This window comes from Bos indicus, chromosome 12, assembly GCF_029378745.1.
Source record: "Bos indicus isolate NIAB-ARS_2022 breed Sahiwal x Tharparkar chromosome 12, NIAB-ARS_B.indTharparkar_mat_pri_1.0, whole genome shotgun sequence".
Classification (NCBI taxonomy): Eukaryota; Metazoa; Chordata; class Mammalia; order Artiodactyla; family Bovidae; genus Bos; species Bos indicus.
Window position 1 is genome coordinate 13,859,370 of NC_091771.1, and position 24,330 is coordinate 13,883,699.

The 24,330-nt window shown below is 38.9% G+C and overlaps 1 protein-coding gene across 1 annotated transcript in view; it reads right to left on the bottom strand.

Moving 5' to 3' along the window:
- Positions 1-23,852: 23,852 nt before the first annotated feature.
- The window catches only part of LOC139186283 (transcription initiation factor TFIID subunit 4-like), a 70,877-nt gene continuing 70,399 nt past the window's right edge, over positions 23,853-24,330 (bottom strand). Inside the window, exon 3 of the mRNA XM_070800564.1 lies at positions 23,853-24,012. Coding sequence (XP_070656665.1) covers positions 23,937-24,012 — 76 coding nt within the window. The 3' untranslated portion in view covers positions 23,853-23,936. The remainder of the gene's footprint in view (positions 24,013-24,330) is intronic.

Below are 24,330 nucleotides of genomic sequence, written 5' to 3' on the forward strand. Positions count from 1 at the left end.
TTTTCCTACTCAGCATAATGCCCTTTAGATCTATCCAAGATGTTGCATGTGTTAATAGCTTGCTTGCACCCTTTTGGTGCTCTGAAATATTGCTAGCATTTTCATCATCATACAAATTGACTGGGCTCAAAAATATAATGGTGGATTTTACTGGATCAATAAATAATACTCCTCTCATGTTCCAAACAAAATAAGAAAGCAAATGAAGCAGTCATTCAGGGCCAGAGATATCAGTGTATTACTGTTCAACCTGATTGGAGAATGTGGCTTTTTATCTGCAGCCAAAAGCACTGGCTGACATTCTACTGCAGGATTAAACTTCTTCACTGGCATAAGCTGGAAAACCACTGGTAGATGGATCAGAAAGTTGGGGGCAAGCTCACTTCCTATTCCCCAACTCATCTCTCAAGAAAGTTCAGACACTCCAGAGGCTGAGGAGACACAGTAAAATAGGAAGTGTTCCTTCCATATGCTTCCTTCCTCGGGTGTACCATTCACATTTTCTCTTCCCCACAGAAACACAAAGATTATGGAATAATTATTCCACCCAACAATTTAGCTTTCTTCTCTTGTCCCATTCATAATCTTTTTTGCTTATCCCCTTCATTTATGGGTAACCAGAAATGTGACCATCTCCCTAAGCAGGGACTAGTTTTCAAGACTATAAATCTAGGCAGCTTCAGGCGGCATTTTCAGCTACCTCTTTTAGGACCTCTGGGAATGTCACACATCTATCCTCCTCCTATGATCGAAAGGCCCAGGGATGAGCCTATTCCTAAATTAGTTCTATACCGGGGTCCCCAGCCTCTGAGATCTAATGCCTGATAATCTGAGGTGGAGCTGATATAATAATAATAGAAACAAAGTGCACACTAAATGTAATGCATTTGAATCATCACAAAACCATCCCCTAATCCCTGGTCTGTGGAAAAACTGTCTTCCATGAAATCAGTTCCTGGTGCCAAAAAGGCTGGGGACTATGGCACTACAGACTATCTCAACACTATTTCTCAACAGTGGATTTTCACTCAGGAGCTGAAACAGTCAAGGCGAAATGTATAACCAAAAGGCAATACAGTAGGAGTTCAGAGAACTTAGCATAAATTCTGAATGAAAACTGTGTCTGTTTTGTTTTCCCCTTGTTTTTTCACAAGAAATGGCTAACTATAAAAAATATGCTATATTTACCAATTCTGTAGCAGTCTTCCTTAAGAAGCTATTTCCTTATTAGTGTCTCAAGTTTAACATTTTAAAGAAACAACCTTGTATCTAATGGAATATATTTTATTTTTTAAAATCACATGTGATGGATGGCAAAATGGTAAACTAGAACAGGTTGTTGTATCTCTTACTCGGGCAAAAATCTGGAGAAAATATCCCTTTTTAAAAAATCAAGTATAGTTGATTTACAATATTGTGTTAGTTTCTGGGGTACAGCAAATGATTCAGTTTTATATATATACATATATACATATATAAAATATATATATATATAATTTGAAGAAAATATCCTTAATAAAAAAGAACTAAAATTCTAACACACCCAAACGTCACAGATAAGGAATGACACCAAAGAGAGATGTACTCTTGTACTTTTCTTAATAGTGAAAAGACTGTGTTAAAAGACTATTCATGCTAGGACTAAAGTCAAAACCAAAACAGGCCTACATTAATGAAGCCTTACGCCAAGCCTCCACAAGTTTAATGTGATCACGACATAGTACAACTAGCTGCTACAACACAACACAAATATATTCAGAGCAAAGATAATCTAAAGCATCTACAACATATTATCCACAATATCAGCATGCAATAGAAGTTCACTAGATATAAAAATAGGAAAATGGGACACATAAACAGAAAATTCAGGCAATAGAAACAACTCTGATGTTGGCATTAGCAAACAAAATTATGGTAAAGATGTTATAAAATCTATATGAGAAATTTGGTCTAAAGAATGATTAGCTAGGGGATTTTAGGAAAGGTATAGAAACTGTAAAATTGGACACATGTAAATCCTAAACAGAATACATTATTTGAAATTGGAAATTTTAATGACTGAAACAATCAGCATATTGGCTACAAAAAAGAATCAGTAAACTTGAAGTGAGGTCAACAGAAAGCATCCAAACTAAAGCATAAAAATCAGAGAAATAGTCAAATTTACTATCATTATAGAGTCTCAATAAACTGAAGGATGTTACAAGGTAGTCTAACATACTTATAATTGGATACCTCAGAGGAGCAAAAAAGAAAACACACCCATACATATGCACACATATACATATATGGTTACATATGTTTAACTGAATCACCATATACCTGAAATTAACACAACACTGTAAATCAACTACACTTCAATTTCTAAAATGTCATTAAACATTAAGAAGAAAGTTCCAATAAGTTTAAGAAGGCTGATATATATCAAACACCTTTTCCAAGCACTATAGTATAAAACTAGAAATCAGTTATAAGAATGGAACATTCACAAATCTGTAATTAGACAAAATGCTACTGAACAATCAAAGAGTTAAAGAAAAAATCAAAAGGGAAATCAAAAAAATCTTCAGACAAACAAAAATAGAAACAATAGACCAAAATTTATGGAACATAACAGAACTAGGTTTATGCAGGAAGTTCATAAAAACCTCAAATAAACAACATAATTTTACACCTCAAGGAACTAGAAAAAAAGAACAAATGAAGCCCAAAGTTAATAAAAGAAAGGACATAACAAAGATCAGAGAGGAAATAAATGAAATAGAGACTAAAAAATCAATAGAAAAGATCAATGAAACTAAAAGCTGGTTTTTTGAAAAAAATTAAGCAAAATAGACAACACTTTAGCTAGACTCATCAAAAAGAAAAAGGACTCAAATACATGATAGAGGAGATATTATAACCAATACCACATAAATAAAAGTGTTGTAAGAGACTACTATGTAAAATTATATGTGAATAAATTGAAAAACCTAGAAGAAATGGATAAATTCCTAGAAAGACAACCTACCAAGACTGAATAAAGAAGATACAGAAAATCTAAATAGACCAATTACTAGGAAGAAGATTCAATCAGTAAACAAAGCTTCCCCCAAAACTAAAGTTCAAGACCAATTTCACTGTGAATTCTACCAAATATACAAAGAAAAATTAATATCAATTTTCCAAACCTTTCCAAAAAATAGAAGAGGAAGAAACACTGCCAAACTGACTTCACAAGGCAAGCATTACCCTGACACCAAACCAGACAAGGACACTACCGGAAAAAAATTAAAATTAAAAGCCAGTGTGCCTGATGCACGGACTTCCCTGAGGCTCAGATGGCGAAGAATCTGCCTGCAAATCCTGGTTCAATCTCTGGGTCAAGAAGATCTCCTGGAGAAGGACATGGCAACCCCCTCCAGTATTCTTGCCTGGAGAATTCCATGGACAGAGGGGCCTGGAGGGCTACAGTCCATGGGGTCACAAAGAGTGAGGCATAACTGAGCAACTAATACTATTAACCCGGATGCACACAGATGCAAAGATCTTCAGTGATATGTTAGCAAACTAAATTCAACACTGTATTAGAAAGATTCTATACAAAATGATCAAGAGGGATTCATTCCAGGTTAAAATGGTGGTTCAATATCTGCAAAACAATGCCATACATCACACTGACAAAATGAAGGATAAAAATCATATGATCATCTCAGTAGGTGCAGAAAAACCTGTTGAAAAAATTTAATATCCTTTCATGATTAAAAAAACAAAAACTTTAAACAGACTGAGTGTATCTCAGTATGTGTTATGTGTGCTAAATAGCTTCAGTCATGTCTGACTCTTTGTGACCCCATGGACTGTAGCCTGCCAGGCTCCTCTGTCTATGGGATTCTCTGGGCAAGAATAGGAGACATTCCTCACCCAGGGGTCAAACCTGCATCTCATATCACAGTATAATAAAGGCTATATACAATGAGCCTAAAGCTAACATTATAGTCAACAGTGAAGAGCTTCAAGCTTTTCCTATAAGATTATGTACAAGACAAGGATGCTCACTCTTACCATTTCTATTCAAAATTTTACTGGAAGTCCTAGAGAGAACAATTAAGGAAGAAGAAAAATAAAAGGCATTCAAATTGGAAAGGAAGAAGTAAAAATGCCTCCATCTGCAGGTGATGTAATATTATATATTAAAAAACTAAGGATTCTACCACAAAACTGTTAGAACTAAAAAAGCAAATTCAGCAAATTTCCAGGATACAAAATCAATACATAAAATCAGTGGCCTTTCTATACAGTAACAACAAAATACCAGAAAGATAAATTAAGAAAACAACGTCATTTATAGAACAAATAAAATACTTAGAAATAAACTTTACCAAGGAGATGAAAGATACCTACACTGAAAAGCACAAGATACTCATTAAAGAAACTGAAGAAGATACAAATACATGGTAAGATATTCCAAGCTCATGGAATGGAAGAAATAATATTGTTAAAATATCCATATACCCAAAGCATTCTATAGATTCAGGGCAACCCCTATCAAAATTCCAATGGCATTTTTCACGGAATTTTTTAAGAGTCAAAGTTTATATGGTACATTAAAAGGTTTTCAGCATAATGAATCCTCAGGGAAATGTAAATCAAAACCACACTGTAGTATCACCAAATAATCTTTAAAAAGAAGAACAAAATGGAAAGACAAAAGCTGGTTTTAAATTTTACAAAAATATAGTAATCAAGAAAATAAATACTGATATAACAGATGAATAAATCAAGGGACTAGAAAAAAGAAATGGGAAATATGTATGGACATATATGACCAACTCATTTTCAAAAAAGGCACAAAAATAATCCACTAGAGAAAGTATAATCTTTTAAACAAATGATGCTGAAACAACTGCAAATCTTTAATGATAAAATGTGTGCCTCAAAGCAGACAGAAAAAGTAACCCAAGATGGTTCACAGGCCTGAACATAAAAACTGAAACTGTCAAGCAGCTAGATGAAAACATAGGAAAATGCCTTTCTGTCCTAAAGATGGCAAAGATCTTTCTGCACACAAACCCACTAAGGGCTAGGCCAAAAAAAAAACCCTGATATCATTTGCCAAAATTAAAACTTCTGCTCTTCAAAGACGTCGTTTAGAAAATGAAAAGAAAAGACATAAATAGGAAGAAAATATTTGAAAGATACACACCTGACAAAGGACTTGTATTCACAATACTTTTATTCTATAATCTAATAATAAAGAAATAGAAAATAAAATAAAAAATAAACAAGCGTTAAATAGGACCTTCACACAAGAAGATACAAATGGTCAATTAGCACATGTAAGGATGTTCCATTAGACATCACTAGTTATCTAGGAAACAGAAAATTAAAACCAGAATGAGACCTACCTATCAGAATGGTGACCAAAAAGATGAGAATGTGGAGCATCGAGAGCTCTCAGACATCACTGACAGGAACAAAAAATGATAAGACTGCTTTAGAGAAGCACTGGCAGATTTTCATGTATCTATCCAGTGATGTAATAATTCCATTCCCAGGTATTTACACCTTCTGTCCCCTCATCCACCAAGAAAGGTATTGGACACAAATGTTTACAGCAGCTGTATATATACTAGTCAATTAATCAAAACAACTAAAAATCCCATCAGCTTCTTGATGGATAAACAAAGTGCGGGGTATCCATACAACAAAATTAGGGACGGCAATAAAAGAAATAAGCTGCTGATATTGACAACAATCTGAAGGAAATTTTTAAATATCATGTTATGCTGAAGACACCAGACACAAGTATATAATGTATCAGTTCAGTCCAGTCACTCAGTCGCGTCTGACTCTTTGCGACCCCATGGACCGCAGCACACCAGGCTTCCCTGTCCATCACCATCTCCCAGAGTTTACCCAAACTGATGTCCATTGAGTCAGTGATGCCATCTAACCATCTCATCCTCTGTCATCCCTTTCTCCTCCTGCCTTCAATCTTTCCCAGCATCAGAGTCTTTTCCAGTGAGTCAGTTCTTCACATCAGGTGGCCAAAGAACTGGAGTTTCAGGTTCAACATCAGTCCTTCCAATGAATATTCAGGACTGATTTCCTTTAGGATGGACTGGTTGGATCTCCTTGCAGTCCAAGGGACTCTCAAGAGTCTTCTCCAACACCACAGTTCAAAAGCATCAATTCTTTGGCGCTCAGCTTTCTTTATAGTCCAACTCTCATATCCACACATGACTAAAACCATAGCCTTGACAAGAGGGACCTTTGTTGGCAAGGTAATGTCTCTGCTTTTTAATATGCTGTCTAGGTTGGTCACAACTTTTCTTCCAAGGAGTGAGCGTCTTTTAATTTCATGGCAGCGGCCACCATCTGCAGTGATTTTGGAGCCCCCGAAAATAGTCTGTCATTGTTTCCACTGTTTCCCCATCTATTTCCCATGAAGTGATGGGACCGGATGCCTCAGTTCTCTGAATCTGAGTTTTAAGCCAACTTTTTCATTCTCCTCTTTCACTTTCATTAAGAGGCTCTTGAGTTCTTCTTTGCTTTCTGCCATAAGGGTGGTGTCATCTGCATATCTGAGATTATTGATATTTCCCCCAGCAATGTTGATTACAGCTTGTGCTTCATCCAGCCGAGCATTTCTCATGATGTACTTTGCATATAAGTTGAATAAGCAGAGTGACAATATTCAGCCTTGACGTACTCCTTTCCCGATATAATGGATAATTTAATTTCTATAAATTCCTACAACAGGTCAAACCAAGATGCATTGACAAACATCAGAAAAGCAATTGTATTTGTGCTTCAGAGAAGGATAAGGAAAGTGACTAGAAAAAGGTAAGAGGGCTTAATCTGGGAGATCAAAATTTCCATCCTTTGCTTGGAGTGGTAGTTACATAGGTATATACATTTGACAACTTCATCAAACCATACAGTTAAAATCAGTGCAATTTATACATGTCAGTTATACTGTCCCCGCCCAAAAGATACATATTTCCTAAATGATTCTAAAATGCAAGCAATATCTTGTTAACAAAAATAACATTTTAAAAGGGATATATAAGTACAGAAACAAAAGGATAAGAATATTTATATATCAGATATGAATGAACCAGCAGAGACCTAGCATAGCATTCTTAATAAGTGACAAAAAATAGAATTCAAGGAAAAATCATAAGGGACAAAGAAATCACATGTTAACAAATAGAAGAGGAATTTGAGAATATAAATCTATCATGTACATAAATGCACCTAACAATCTTGTCTCAGAATAAGGAGACAAGTGGATATATCTAAAATTGTAATTATGATATTAACTTACACTCTTGGAAACTGATGGATCACAAAGACAATAAAGTACCAAAACAATAGAATATAATAACACAGCGAATAAACTGAAACTAGTAGCTTTAGATAAGACTTTGCATTAAGGAGAGAAATGTGCTTAGAACACTCCTGAAAAATGATGATGTAACAGGCCATAAGAAACAATAAATTCCAAAGAATCGACATCATATAGAGGGACTTCTTGGTGGTCCAGTGGTTAGGACTCCGCACTTCCACTCCTGGGGGCATGGGATCACTATGGTCAGAGAACTAAGATCCCACGCTCTGCAACAGGGCCAAAAAAAAGTGATATAGAAAATGTCCATTGAAAAAAATGTCCTACGATTATAATACATAATAAACTCAGAAACCGATCACAACAGGGAAGCTAATCAACAACAAAAAGGACCTGTGTCTGGAAAATACATTGTTGTTCAGTCGCTCAGTCGTGTTCGAGTCTTTGCAACCCCACGGACTGCAGCACACCAGGCTTCCCTGTCCTTCACCAACTCCCGGAGCTTGCTCAACCTCAGGTCCATTGAGTCGGTGATGCCATCCAACCATCTCGTTCTCTGTTGCCCTCTTCTCCTCCTGCCTTCCATCTTTCCCATCATCAGGATCTTTTCCAATGAGTCCACTCTTCAAATCAGGTGGCCAAAGTATTGGAGCTTCAGCTTCAGCAGTCCCTCCAATGAACACCCAGGACTGACTTCCCTTAGGATGGACCGATTGGATCTCCTTGCAGTCCAAGGGACTCTAGTCTAGAGTCTTATCCAGCACCACAGTTGGAATGCATCATACCATACCACAAGAACAAAGACCGGGGGTGGGGGGATGTGGGCCAAGTGTGTAAAGGGAATGAAAATTACAAATTTATAACTGAAAAGTTATGAAATAAATAACTCATGGGGATGTAATGTATAACATGTTCACCATAAATAATACTATTATCTATAGCAATATCATATAGTATTTATTATGTTGAAATTTGCTATGAGACTAAAACTTAAAAGTTCTCATTACAAGAAAAATATTTTGTAATTATGTGTGGTGGCAAGTGTTAACCAGACTAATTGGGTGATCATTTCATAATATATAGAAATATCAAGTCATTACATTGTACATCTGAAACTAACATAATGTTATATGTCAGTTACACTTCAATAAATAAATATTAGTTAAAAAATAAAACCAGATACAATTACAAACATAAAATTTTAAATGAGAAAAGAATAACCATTAAACATTCCAAAAAACATTAAATATCAGAATTAAGATGAAGTATGAACCTTCATTAAACACAAAAAATTAGAAATTGTATAATGTATAAAAAATAGAAACTATAATAATGATTGTTTTATTTTGGGTGCACAACATGTGGGATCTTTGTTCCCTGACCAGGCACTGAACCCACACCCCTTGCCCTGGAAGCTTAAGAGTCTTAACCACTGGAGGGCCAAGGAAGTCCCACAGTAATTTACAAAATCTCTTCCACAACAAAAAAGATCAATCTCAGATCATGTTACCATCAAGCTGTACTTTTAAGGAATAGAAAATCCCTATTTCATACTCTTTGCCAACAAAGGTCCATCTAATCAAGGCTATGGTTTTTCCAGTAGTCATGTATGGATCTAAGAGTTGAACTGGGAAGAAAGCTGAGTGCCGAAGAGTTGATGCTTTTGAACTGTGGTGTTGGAGAAGACTCTTGAGAGTCCCTTGGACTGCAAGGAGATCCAACCAGTCCATTCTGAAGGAGATCAGCCCTGGGATTTCTTTGGAAGGAATGATGCTAAAGCTGAAACTCCAGTACTTTGGCCACCTCATGCGAAGAGTTGACTCATTGGAAAAGCCTCTGATGCTGGGAGGGATTGGGGGCAGGAGGAGAAGGGGACGACAGAGGATGAGATGTCTGGATGGCATCACTGACTCGATGGACGTGAGTCTGGGTGAACTCCGGGAGTTGGTGATGGACAGGGAGGCCTGGCATGCTGCAATTCATGGGGTCGCAAAGAGTCAAACATGACTGAGCAACTGAACTGAACTGATCTCATACTCTGACTAGTATACAGGAAAAGAAGAACAGCTGTCTAATATACTGGATGAGAACAGTGGTATCTTAATCATAAATCTTGATAAGGACAATGCAAGAAAATCTTATTAATTAACATAGATGCAAATACCCTAAAGTAAACATTAGCTGAAACTCCAATACTTCGGCCACCTGATGCGAAGAACTGACTCATTTGAAAAGACCCTGATGCTGGGAATGATTGAAGGTGGGAGGAGAAGGGGATGACAGAGGATGGGATGGTTGGATGGCATCACCGACTCGATGGACATGAGTTTGACCAAGCTCCAGGAGTTAGTGAAGGACAGGGAAGCCTGGTATGCTGCAGTCCATGGGGTTGCAAAGAGTCACACACGACTGAGCAACTGAACTGAACTGAACACTGGTGCACACAGGTGCACACACTCATTCACGTACACACGCACACACATGCATCCATGTTCACATGCTCAGAGTTAGGTGTGAGCACTGGTTTCCATGGCTTTGTCTGCTCTAGGCTGCCTCTCTGTCTGGAAGCTGAATTGTTCATGCAGTGACTGAGCATTCCGCCTCCCCCTGAATCCTCCCCAAACCAATGGAAACAACCAGTGGCTGGGAAACTATGAGATAAGGAGATTACAGGTGAAAGGAATGGAAACTATAAATGCTCCAAGTCCTAAGGCATTCATAGGCAAGACACATGATTCAAAACTTCATCTCAACATAAGGAATCAAAAGCAGCACCCACCAGAGAACCCAAATGCCGCTCACCAAGTATGGCCAGCCTTGGAACACGCAGTGGAGCAGCCAGAACTCTGAGAGACCAGCCAGAAAACTAAAAGGGTTTACTACACTATGGCCAGGCTTCCCAGGTGGCGCTAGGGGTAAAGAATTTGCCTGCTGATGCAGGAAATATAAGAGATTGTAGGTTTGATTCCTGGGTCGGGAAGATGCTCTGGAGGAGGGCATGGCAACCCACTCCAGTATTCTTGCCTGAAGAATCCCATGGACAGAGGAGCCTGGTAGGCTACAGTCCAAGGGGTCACAAAGAGTCAGACACAATTGAAGTGACTTAGGAGCAGCAGCAAACCCTTTGACCATGGACCAAATGGACCACATCACCTCCTAACCCCTAGCCTGTCCAGATGAATGGGTATCTTGCCCAATTCTGGCCTCCTGTCTCAGGTTACCAGAGAAGGTATCAGAACCCACAGGCTATCTCTGAGACATGATTAGGGCAATGTCTTTAAATTCACTGGGATTTTCACATATAAGGAAAAGAACTTACAGCCTGTTTACCTAATCCTTTCTTCAAGTACATATACTTGGAAAAAAAGTTCAAGATTTATATCTCTAACTGTAGTCATTTTAAAAGCAAGACAGAGAATTAATAGTGTTTCATTTTGAGGGGAAATTGTCTAAAGCTAATATAAATTACTTACATTATTATTGAAAAATCACATATATAAATCTGATGTTTCTCTCAGGATGATATTTGCAGATTTATAGATCCTATGCAATATAAATGAGAATAAGGAAGCCAGGATCTTATTCACTTTTCCTCATGCCACACAGAGTAAACGTTCTATAAACCTACCACGATGTCCTTGCCCAGGCCGCCCTGGACCATAGCTGTTCCTACACCTAATGGGTCCCTTACCCCATCTTCCATGCCGTGGCACAGGTTTTCCCTCATGTAGAAATCCTTTCAATGACTCTCTTTTTTTTAATTGAGATATAACTGACATGTAACATTGTATTATATTCAGGGATACAACATAATGGTTCAGTAATACAGCTTTTTTCTTGCGATGAGAACTTTTAAGATCTACTACTGTCTACTCCCTTGGTGGGTCAGATGGTAACAGACTCGCCTGCCAATGCAGGAGACCGGGGTTCAACCCCTAGATTAGGAAGATCCCCTGGAGAAGGAACTGGCAACCCACTCCAGTGTTCTTGCCAGGAGAATTCCATGGACAGAGGAGCCTGGTGGGCTACAATCCATGGGGCCTTAAAGAGTAGGACACGACTGAGTGACCAACACTTTCACTGTCTTAGCAGCTTTCAAAGATGCAATACAGCATCATAAACTACAGTCACTGCTTATCTTTATCAACAGCTTCCTCCAACAGCTACTCAACTTTATCTTCCCCTTGAAACTTTCCTGCCAGGCGTCCAAGCCCATAGGGCTGTCCTAATTACCATTCAGCCTTGCATTCAACTGACCTGTTTCTTCGCTGGGCAGGGCTGGCCTCATGGGGTCCCTAGGGGACCCATGAAGTGTGGGAGTTTGACAAGGCTCAAAGCCCAAGATAAGTACATTTATCACTGAGTAGCGAGTAGGTAGAGGCACTGAACGTCCCCAAAGGCCATGCTTTTCATTGGAACCAGAACCTGATCTGACTGCAGAAAGAAGGCAACAGGTCTAAACATTAGTCAACCATTTATGCTGAAAATAATGCCACAGAGAGAAAAAGAACGAGAGGGTAATCCATAGTCTGGTTTCCTCTCAGGACTTCTTTATTTATCAGTAAGAAAAGGTAGAAAGTGTGTTAGGTAGAATATGCACATGAGAAGCAAAATAAGCAACTGAGGTCGTTTTGTGCAGCGTTTCCACTGTTCCGGTAAGAATGAGACACACAGGACTTCTGTTCTTTCAGTGATTCCACATACAAGTTTAGTGCCCTTACATTTATATTTACAACCTGCATTGCATCACCAAAAAATGAATGGTAAAGTTCATGCTGAGTGTCGAAGAACTGATGCTTTTGAACTGTGGTGTTGGAGAAGACTCTTGAGAGTCCCTTGGACTGCAAGGAGATCCAACCAGTCCATCCTAAAGGAGATCAGTCCTGGGTGTTCATTGGAAGGACTGATGTTGAAGCTGAAACTCCAATACTTTGGCCACCTGATGCGAAGAGCTGATTCATCTGAAAAGACCCTGATACTGGGAAAGATTGAGGGCAGGAGGAGAAGGGGACGACAGAGGATGAGATGGTTGGATGGCATCACTGACTCGATGGCCATGGGTTTAGGTGGACTCTGGGAGTTGGTGATGGACAGGCAGGCCTGGCATGCTGCGGTTCATGGGGTCGCAAAGAGTCGGACATGACTGAGCAACTGAACTGAACCGAATAATTTACATTTTCAATTGTTCCTTACGTAGAATGACATTAAATAGCAAGTAAAAAAGAAAGAAAGAAACCACAAAAGAGAGCAAAAAAATTATATTTCATACCTTTAATGGCTTCTTTTTCCCCTGTTTTTGAACAAGCGGCCCCTCGTTTTCAGTTGCTCTGGACCCCGCAGCCAGCCCTGCCTCTAAAACTTACGTTCCCAGAGGGCAATGACTTCTCTTTATCCATGGCTGTATGACTGCAGTACCTCGGCCCCTACTTTTGAGTTCAGTAAGTATCTGTTGGATCTGGAATATGGTGGGTATAATAAAGAAAAAAGACCACAGGGTCCCAAACTAGGATAACAATAATCTGGCTCTCTGCTCTGAGCAGGACAGAACACACCTGGGATGTTAAGCCCAGTTCCAGGGGTCACATGTGAAGGGATCTGCCTGTGATGCTAGAGACCAGGGTTCAATCCCTGGGTTGGGAAGATCCCCTGGAGAAGGGAACTGCAACCCACTCCAGTATTCTGGCCTGGAGAATTCCACGGACAGAGGAGCCTGGCGGGCTACTAAGGTACGTAGGTACTAAGGTACACAGGGTCGCTAAGAGTCAGACACCACTGAGCAATTAACTTTGGTAACATATTACCTGCATGAACCAAAGGAAAATTAATTAACCGTTGGCAGCATCAGTTTTCTCTTTTGCAAAATAAGGATAATAAGGTGTTTTTAAAAAGATAAGAGGGGAACACAACCGCTGACTCCTAACCACTGAACGTCTGCTACTGAGAAAACAGAAGGTTTAAGAGTGACGTGTAAGAGCCCAGTAGAAGCCAACGGAAAGAAGCTTCTAAGAAGGCATAAAACCAATATGAAGAATTTACGAAGGCAAACATGAGCCTGCCTGGGGATACAGTAACTTCCTTGTCCTTTGAGAGAGGAGAGGAGTACTTGACAAAGTTTTAAGAAGCGTGCAATATCAGATAAAGACTAGGACAGAAAATCAGAGAAGGCAATGGCACCCCACTCCAGTACCTCTTGCTTGGAAAATCCCATGGACGGAGGAGCCTGGTAGGCTGCAATCCATGGGGTCGCTAAGAGTCAGACATGACTGAGCGACTTCACTTTCACTTTTCACTTTCATGCACTGGAGAAGGAAATGGCAGCCCACTCCAGTGTTCTTGCCTGGAGAATCCCAGGGACGGGGGAGCCTGGTGGGCTGCCATCTATGGGGTCGCACAGAGTCGGAAACGACTGAAGTGACTTAGCATAGCATAGCATAGGACAGAAAATAGTAACAATGATTACAGTAGACGTGGTTTCCCGGCAGATTCTAAGTGCCAGACGCTACAAGAGGTGCTTTACACATATTACCTTAGTGAATCATAACAAGCAATCCACGAGGTAGGCAATATTCCTCTTATTACTGTTATTCTTAGAGGATAAATAAGAAAATTTAATTAATTTATTCAAGTTCACCAAGCTAGTATATTATGAAGACAGCCACTTACCACCGAATTCTAATTCTGAGACTCCAAAACACTGGACAACATTCACCCACATGCTAAATGAAATAAGAATGATTACAAATCCTGTGTCTGAATGTGAAAGACTCCCCAGATGGTACCCTCAATGTCACACCAATATGACAGCACCCATCTGAATCATTATGAGGGAACCTACAAGATGCAAGAAACCGTCAAGGAGAATTACATCATTCTCAAGCAGAGCTTCAAAAACATCAAGGAGCCAGAAGGCGTTTTCTTCCCTGAACATCCACAGAGTTACTGAGTTTCCAGCCTGCCCCAAACTGTTGCTCCATCTACCAAAACAGCTGAGTGTCTGGAGCTCTATCACTACACATACGATTCCCAACGTTGTCCTCAGCCTCCATCTGCAGAGCAAGTGAGAGCGCAGGTCTGCCAGAAAGCAGCTTTGTCCCATTTTAAGATATGTGCTGCAGCTTTTTATACTCACACATCTTGAAAATCACCCTCGGAAAGCCATATTTGGGTGTTTGGGTACATGGTAGTCTAGCAGGTGTGAAATTACCACTTTGTGGGACATAATTCACTTTATCCGCCTTGTTTCCTACCACGAAAGCCCAGAACGTGGTTGAAACCAACATCTGTCGAAAGCAAAGCGGGGATGCTCATTTAAATGCTTCCCTTTCCAAAACGTGACTCAGGAGCCATGAAAGTGTTCTGGATTCTACCTGTTAGGATTGTTTTGAAATGACATCACCCCAAATTTCAACTGAAAATTCAGAAGTGGAAAACAGCCTACTCTATCTGCTATTCTTAAAAGGACTTTGAACTCCTAATCTTCTTATATTCATTTTTGGTAGTTAACAAAGCACTCTATGGGCTTCCCTGGTGGCTCAGCTGGTAAAGACTCTGCCTGCCATGTGGGAGACCTGGGTTCAATCCCTGGATTGGGAAGATCCCCTGGAGAAGGGAAAGGCTACCCACTCCAGTATTCTGGCCTGGAGGACTGCATGGACTGTATACTCCATGGGATCACAAAGAATCTGACATGACTGAGCGACTTTCACTTCACTTCACTATGAGTACAAGTGCATTTCTGGTGTACTTCTGCAAAAAGGGAAAGCCCACAACGAGAGTCACTGAAAACACTCAGGTTTAGAAGTGAGTTGACAACATAGCTGAAATGGGATCCAAGATTCTTTCTATCCAGGTGTTGCTCTCCATCAAATCGGTGGTAGCATTTTAAAAACCTATACAAATGCCTGAAAGAAAAAAGACAAAAAAAGAAAGAAAAATGTATATGAAAGAAAGAAGTCTTGGACCATATCCTCAAGCTACAAGTAGGAAAAGGGGAAACTAGACACCTGAATGTTTCATTAGGATAAAAATGTCCACATACCCACTCTGCCACTGAAAAGTTAGTCTGTGCTATCTAATCAGCAGTACAACACCTTATCTCTTCACATCACTAGGCTGTTTTTATATCTGAAACTACGCAATATATTACACTGTAATACCTATCTGCTTCAAACCACAGGAGAAAAGTACCTACACAGCATAAATCACACATGACATCACATTAGGACTTTTAAATAATGCTGTGAACACCAGGAAAAGATTCTAGGGGTCCATTTTTCATGTTCTTTTTGCCACTGCCCAAATGGAGGTGCTTACTTTGCCTCTCTACCAGTTCCTTTCAATTCAAGAAATCAAATGTGTACAAAGAACTTTCCATGTGTGAAAGGTACCAAATGCTGCCATACAAATAGGAACGCCACATCCATCCTCCGCAAGACCCAGAACGCTGAGTTCATAAACACCGAGTCTATCTTCGCGCTACCCGTCCTGATGAGTCTGATTCCTGCTTCTCCTTCCGTGCTCCTTTTGACACCTGATTTACCCAGACATCCAACTCATGGAAGGAAAGGGCAGGAGAGGGAATTCCCACAGCATCCACGCCTCCCTCTCTCCTTGGCAGCACGAATGTACCACATGGAGGAAATAATCTACTGTCTGAACCTGGGCTCAAGGACAATTTTATTCACTTGCGTACTTTCCTTGACTAGCACAATAGTGGAAACTCAGTCAACACCAAATGCATATGTAAAGATTAAACAAAGACCAGTCAAGTCTCTCTTTGAATTATAACCCTAGTAACAGGTTTTGGAGGAAATTCAACTAAAGAGTAAAATGAACTTCAAGATTCTGGATGGCTTCCAATCCGTATTTGACTAATTCACCCTTCCTCAAAAGAACACATTTTCTCTTTCTCTCCATCCCCTCCTTTTCTGTCCTTCCCCTTCCCCATCTCTCTGTTTCACACACCCAGCTTCTATTTAAACCTATCAAGAAATATACTTTTATATTATTCAGTTACCCTGCTTCCTCTTGCTGTGAAAGCAGCATATATGAGATAATGACAAAATAAAAATTATCTGACTCTATTATTCTCATCATGAGAGCACAGGGCCATTGAGAGAAAGGGAAGGCCAGAGCATGGCTGGCAGCATTGAATGCTCTGCTATTTAGCAGGACAAAGTGAAGGTAACATTTCTTGCATGTCAGGAATTCAAGCATTATTACATGGAATGTATGTTCCAACTTCCTTGATTATTAGGTTGTAATTCTAAAGCATCTGACCTTGGCAGGAGAGGATAAGCGAAGATTTTCTTGACTGCCATTAAGAAGGAGTGATGACTGCATTTTCAATTTTGTTTTTATGAGGAAACCAAACAGGAGCTCCTTTCCCACTGATTAAGCAATCATCAGCCAATCACTCTGAGCCTGAAAAGTTGACTGTAAACGCCGTTACTTCCCTAAAATGCTTGAATGTTAAGAGGTGAGGGTATGATTAATTGGGCCTTTATAATTACCAGAAATCTAAAGAGTAAGGAGAAAATGGTGATGTCAGAAGATCCTGAGCTTACCTCCTCCAATGGACACAATAAATCTACAACTATATATAGAATAAACCCTATGGAAATGGACCTGAAGACTGGATGAAAAGAAGGTAAAAGTGTCAGTCACTCAGTTTTGTCCAACTGTTTGACAATACATGGACTGTAGCTCACCAGGCTCCTCTGTCCATGGAATTCTCCAAGCAAGAATACTGGACTGGGTTGCCGTTTCCTACTCCAGGGGATCTTCCCCCAACCGCAGGGATCGAACCCAGGTCCTCTGCTTTACAGGCAGATTCTCTACCACCTGAGCCATAGCATTTACTTCCAATAAAAACAACCTCCAAATGAAGAGTAGAAGGACATTGAGATGGGGAGCAGAGGAAGAGAGAGAGTCTTATCAAAGGGAAACACACACCAGCCATGGTGATTCACAATTGGGAGGGATCACAAAGGTACTTTTTTACTCCTTTCCCCTAGGTTTTATACTTTTGATGACGTTTTACATTTTTAAGTTTTATACATACCTTAATAAATCATTGTTATTTTAGTTAATTAATTATGGTACCTTTATCTTTTAAACTTCATACTTGCTTTATAAGTGACTGATCCACTATATTTATTACATATTTCCTTTTCCAGATAAATTTTTAATTTTGTATGTTTTATTATTATTAAATAGTGGCAATTTTTCAGTTTCAGTTCAGTCGCTCACTCATGTTCAGCTCTTTGCGACCTCATGGACTGCAGCACGCCAGGCTTTCCTGTCCATCACCAACTCCCGGAGCTTATTCAAACTCATGTCCATCGAGTCAGTGATGCCATCCAACCATCTCATCCTCTGTCATTGTCGTCCCCTCCTCTTCTCGCCTTCAATCTTTTTCAGCATCAGAATCTTTTCCAATGAGTCAGTTCTTAGCATCAGTCAGTTCAGTTCAGTCGCTCAGTCGTGTCCGACTCTTTGCGACCCCATGAATTGCAGCACTCCAGGCCTCCCTGTCCATCACCAACTCCCGGAGTTCACTCAGACTCATGTCCATCGAGTCAGTGATGCCATCCAGACATCTCATCCTCTGTCGTCCCCTTCTCCTCCTGCCCCCAATCCCTCCCAGCATCAGAGTCTTTTCCAATGAGTCAACTCTTCGCATGAGGTGGCCAAAGTACTGGAGTTTCAGCTTTAGCATCATTCCTTCCAAAGGAATCCCAGGGCTGATCTCCTTCAGAATGGACTGGTTGGATCTCCTTGCAGTCCAAGGGACTCTCAAGAGTCTTCTCCAACACCACAGTTCAAAAGCATCAATTCTTCAGCGCTCAGCTTTCTTCACAGTCCAACTCTCACATCCATACACGACCACTGCAAAAACCACAGCTCTGACTAGACAGACCTTTGCTGGCAAAGTAATGTCTTTGGCTTTTAGCATCCTGTCTAGCTTGGTCATAGATTTTCTTCCAAGGAGCAAGTATCTTTTAATTTCATGGCTGCAGCCACCATCTGCAGTGATTTTGGAGCCCAACAAATAATCTCTCACTGTTTCCATTGTTTTTCCATCTATTTACCAGGAAGTGATGGAACCGAATGCCATGATCTTAGTTTTCTGAATACTGAGTTTTAAGCCAACTTTTTCACTCTCCTCTTTCACTTTCATCAAGAGCCTTTTTAGTTCTTCTTCTCTTTTTGCCATAAGGTGGTGTCTTTTGCATATCTGAGGTTATTGATATTTTTCCCAGCAATCTTGATTCCAGCTTATGCTTCATCCAGTCCGGCATTTCACATGATGTGCTCCACAAATAAGTTAAAAAGCAGGGTGACAATTTAGGTAAGTCCAATGAACATTTCTTGTAGTGATGGTTTAGTGATGATGAACCTCTCTATCTTTTGCTTATTTGAGCAAATCTTGATCTCTCCTGCATTTTGAGTGGTTATCTTTGCTGGGTAGAGAATTCTTAGTTGGAAGACTTTTTTTTTCTTCTTTTAGCACTTTGAATATTTAATGCCAGTGCCTTCTGGCCCACAAAGTTTTGCTGAGAGCGATGGCAAAAGGTAGTAAGATCAAGTTTTGGAATGTGTTCAAATTTAATTTGCTACCAACTTAAAACACCCTGCTATTTACATAGGATGCTATATTTGAACCTCACACTAACCACAAGAGAAAAACTTATAGTAAATCACAAAAGACAATGAGAAAGGAATCTAAAGATGACACTAAATAAAATCATTAGAAAACAAGGGAGGAGAGAAAGAAAAGAAAAACAGGAATTACAAAAATGCCTAGAAAACAATTAACATACTAGCAACAAGCATATACCTATCAATAATCAAAGTAAATGGACCATATTCACCAATCACAAGACACAGAGTGGCTCAATGGATACAAAAACAAGATCCATATATATCTGCCTACAAGAAGCTTATTTCAGGAGAAAAAAAAACACAGACTGAAAGTGAAGGGGTTAAAAAAGACACGCCATTCAAATGGAAATGAAAAGAAGGCTGGAGTATCTATATTCATATCAGAGAAAAAAGACTTTAAAGCAAGGACTGTACAGAAGACAAAGAAGGGCATTACATAAATGATAATAAGAGGAATCCAGCAAGAAGATAGAATGCTTATAAATGTACATGCACCCAGCACAGGAGTGCCAAGACATATAAAGTAATTGTTAGTGAACTGAAAGGGAGAAGTTGAAAGCAATACCTTAATGGTAAGGGATTTCAACATCCCACTTACATAAATGGATAGATCATCCAGACATAAAATCAATAAGGAAACACTGGCCTTAAATGACACATTAGGTTGGATAGATTTAATAGATATATGCAGAACATTCCATGCAAAATCGATAGAAAAGACATTCTTCTCAAGTGCACAGGAAATAGTCTCCTAGATAGGCTGCATGCTGGGACACAAAACAAGTCTCAGTCAATTCAGGAAAACTGAAACAATGCCATCCTCTCCAAATACAAAGGTACGAAAACTAAAAATCATCCACGAGGAAAAAACAGGAAAAAGCACAAAAGTATGGAGATTAAACAACGTTCTACTGAACAACCAGTGAGCCATATAAGAAAGAGAAACTTTTAAAATACCTAATGAGAAATGAAAACAGAAATGAAGTACAACATACAAAAAATTATAGGATGTAGCAAAGTCTTTTCTAAGATAGATATTCACAGAGACACAGGCCTACCTCAAAAAAAAATAAACAAAAAATCCCAAATAAACAATCTAACTTCATACTTAAAACACCAAGAAACAGAAGAACAAGTGCAGTGTAAAACTAATCAAGAGAAAGTAGATAATAAACATTAGAGAGGAAATAAATAGAGGCAACAGGAAAGACTGATGAAACTAAGAGCTGCTTCTTTGAAAAGAAATTAAATCAACAAAACTTTGGCTAGACTAACCAAGAAAAAGAATCAAAGAGGACTCAAAAATCAGAAATCAAAGAAAAAATGTATAACAGATAACACAAAAATACAAAGGATAAGAGACTACAACAAATAATTATACACAAACAAAATAGACAACTGATAAAAATGGTTAAAGTTCTACAAATGTACAATCTTCCAAGAATGAATCAGGAAGAAATAAAAAATCTGAATAGACTGAATACTAGCAAGGAGCTTAAGACCCCAAAATCTCCCAACAAACAAATGCCAGGACTAGATGGATTCACTTTTGAATTCTACAGATCACTCAAAGATCATCTATGGATCACTCTACAGATCATTTTCAAACTCTTCAAAAAATTGAAGAGGAATGAAGCCTTCCAAACATTTCATGAACCAGAATTTTCCTGATACCAAACCAGACAAGGACAATATAAGAAAAGAGAATTATAGGCAATATTCCTAATGAAAATAGACACAAAAATTTTCAACAAAATATTAGTAAACTGAATATAACAATATTTTAAAAGGATCATATATCATGATCATGTAGTATTTATTAGAGGGATGTGAAGATGGTTCAATATACACAAATCAATCAATATGATATTGTCACATTAACAAAAAGAAAGATAAAAATCATAAGATTATTTCAAGAGGTGCATAAGAAGCTTTAAAGAAAATTCAACATCCATTTATGATAAAAATTCTCAACAGTGCAGGTATAGAGCAGAATGTACCTCAATATAATAAAGGCCATATGTGATAAGCCCATAGTTAACATCATACTTAACAGTTAAAAGCTTAAAGCTTTTCCTCTAAGATCAGGAAGAAGACAGGGATGCCCATTCTCACCAGTTTTATTGAATATTGTATTGGAATTCCTAACCACAACAATTAGAGAAGAAAAAAATAGTAGGCATTCAAATTGGAAAGGAAGAAATAAAACTGTCACTAATTGCAGATGACCTGATACTGTATATATAAAACCCCAAAGATTTCATCAAAAACTGTTAGAAATAATAAATGAATTCAGTAAAGTAACAGGATAAAAAATTAATATAGAGTAAACTGTGACGTTTCTATGAGTGAGTGATGAGTGAGTGACGTCACTCAGTCATGTCCAACTCTTTGAGACCCCATGGACTGTAGCCTACCAGGCTTCTCCATCCATGGGATTTTCCAGGCAAGAGTACTGGAGTGGGTTGCCACTGCCTTCTCCAGAGGATCTTCCTGACCCAGGGATTGAACCCGGGTCTTCTGTATTGTAGGCAGACGCTTTTACCATCTGAGCTACCAGGGACATCCAGGATACAAAATTAATACAGAGTAATCTGTGATGTTACTACATACCAATAACAAACTAGCAGAAAGAGAAATTAAGAAAACAATCTCATTTTCAATTACACTGAAAAGAATAAAATATCTGGGAATAAATTTAACCAAGGAGGTGAAGGACATATACTTTGAAAACTGTAAGACACTGATGATAGAAACTGAAGAAGATACAAATAAATGGAAAGATGTTCTATGTTCATGGACTGAAAGAATATTGTTAAAATGTCCCTAGTACCCAAAACAAAGCAATCCAACACAATCCATATCAAAAATCTAATGGCATATTCCACAAAACTAAAACACATAATTATAAAATTTGTATGGAAATGCCAATGACCCCAAATAGTCAAAACTATTTAAGAAAGAACAAATCTGAAGTCACATTTCCTGATTTCAAACCAGAGCACAAAACTATGATAATGAAAATGGTATAGTACTAGCATAAAAGTGGACATACAGATCAGTGGACCAGAATTTAGAGCCCAGAAATAAACTCACACATACATGGACAAAGGATTTATGATAAAAGAGCAAAGAACATATAATGAAGAATGGATAGTTTCTTCAAAATATAGTTCTGGGAAAAGTGGACAGCCACATGCAAAAAATGAATCTAGATCACTATCATATACCATGCACAAAAATTAACTCAAAATGGAACACTTCAATGTAAGACCTGAAACCACAGGTGTCAGAAGAAAACATAGGTAGTAACCTCACTGTCATCAACCTTAGTGATGCTTTTGTGGATCTAACTCTGAGGACCAGGGAAACGAAAACAAATAGTACTATATCAAACTAAAAAGCTTCTGCACAGTGAAGGAAGATATCAAAATGAAAAGGAAACTATGGAATGTGAGAAGAAATTCTCAAACTATATATCCAGTATGGGGTTAATATCCAACATATGTGAAGAACTCATAGAACTCAACAGTAAAAAAATTAAAACCGCATTAAAAACAGGCAGGGGATTTGAATACACATATTTCCAAAGAAGACCTATGGATGAACAACAGGCAGAGGAAAAGGTATTCCACATCACTAATTATAAGGAAAATGCAAATCAAAACTACAATGAGATCACACCTGCTAAAATGGTTATTATCAAGAAGACAAGAACAAAATAATGTGGAGAAAAAGGACCCATCATACACCACTGGTGTGACTGTATATTGATACACCCACTGGAAAACAGTATGGAGGGTCATCAAAAACATTAAGACTAGAACTACCACATGGCCAATGTATCTACCCAAAGAATATGTAAACGTTAACTCAAAAAGATATCTGCACCCCTATGCTCACTGCAGCATTATTTACAGTAACCGATATATGGAAATAACCTGAGTGCCCATCAACAGACAAATGGATAAAGAAAATGTGAGACAGACATGGACACAATGGAATATTACTTAGCCGTAAAAAGAACGAAACCCTGCCATTTGCGATAACCTGGACAAAGGTATGCTATATGAAATAAGTCACACAGAGAAAGACAAATACCATGTGATTTCATTCATATGTGAAATCTAACAACAACAACAACAAAAAAACACATTAACAAACAAAAGAAAAGAAGAGATCAGGTACAGAGATCATGTACAGGTACAGAGATCAGGTTACTGGTTACCAGAGGGGAAGGGGCTGGCTGTGGGTAAAAACTGGGATAGGAGGAAAGCTGTGTTGTGATGAATGGCAACTAGACTGATGACGGTGATCGCCTGGCACTACATACAGGCATCAAACTAAAACACTGTATATGCAGTGCTGTGCTCAGTCCCTAAGTCCTGTCCAACTCTTTGGAACCCTTTGGACTGTAGCCCACCAGGCTCCTCTGTCCATGGGGGTTTCCAGGCAAGAATACTGGAGAGGGTTGCCATTTCCTCCTTCAGGGGATCTTCCTGACCCAGGGCTCAAATCTGGGTCTCTCTCGTCTCCTGCACTGCAGGTGGATCCTTTGCCACTGAGCCATCAGGAAAGCCCCGTGATGAACATGTAAAATATCATGTAAGAAACGAGTTGCCAGTCCAGGTTCGATGCACGATACTGGATGCTTGGGGCTAGTGCACTAGGACGACCCAGAGGGATGGTATGGGGAGGGAGGAGGGAGGAGGGTTCAGGATGGGGAACACATGTATACCTATGGCGGATTCATTTTGATATTTGGCAAAACTAATACAATTATGTAAAGTTTAAAAATAAAATTAAAAAAATAAATAAAACATATAAATGATAATAGTAATAATAAGTGAAGTATATGGAGGCTCACCAACTAGAGATGCTCTTCTCTTGCTCTGACGTGTCCCAATCAGAAGAGCTAACACATCGGCAGTCAAAGTCACGCTTCTCTCCCTGAGACCAGGCCAGACTCTTTGTCTCCAAGGTCAGGTTTACTTTCCACCAGTAAGAAATGCCTGCAGGAGCAGTAACTGCTGGTCACTGTTGCTGCATATTTTTACAGCCACCTTCTGCTCCGGGCCACCTATGAGCCACTTAAAGATAGTTTTGATGCTCCTAACTTTTTTGGTAACCAGACATGATCCAAAGAGGGCATGATGACATATTAGTTTTCAAAGCAAGCCACGTATTTACACAACAAGGGAACGGAAAAAAATGGTCATGCAACTGAAAAAAAAATGTAAAACCACAGAAAGGCACACACGGAAGGACAGAGAAGATCTCAAGCTTTTAACTCTACCTTTCATTATGCAACTCACGGTTCCAACTTTACT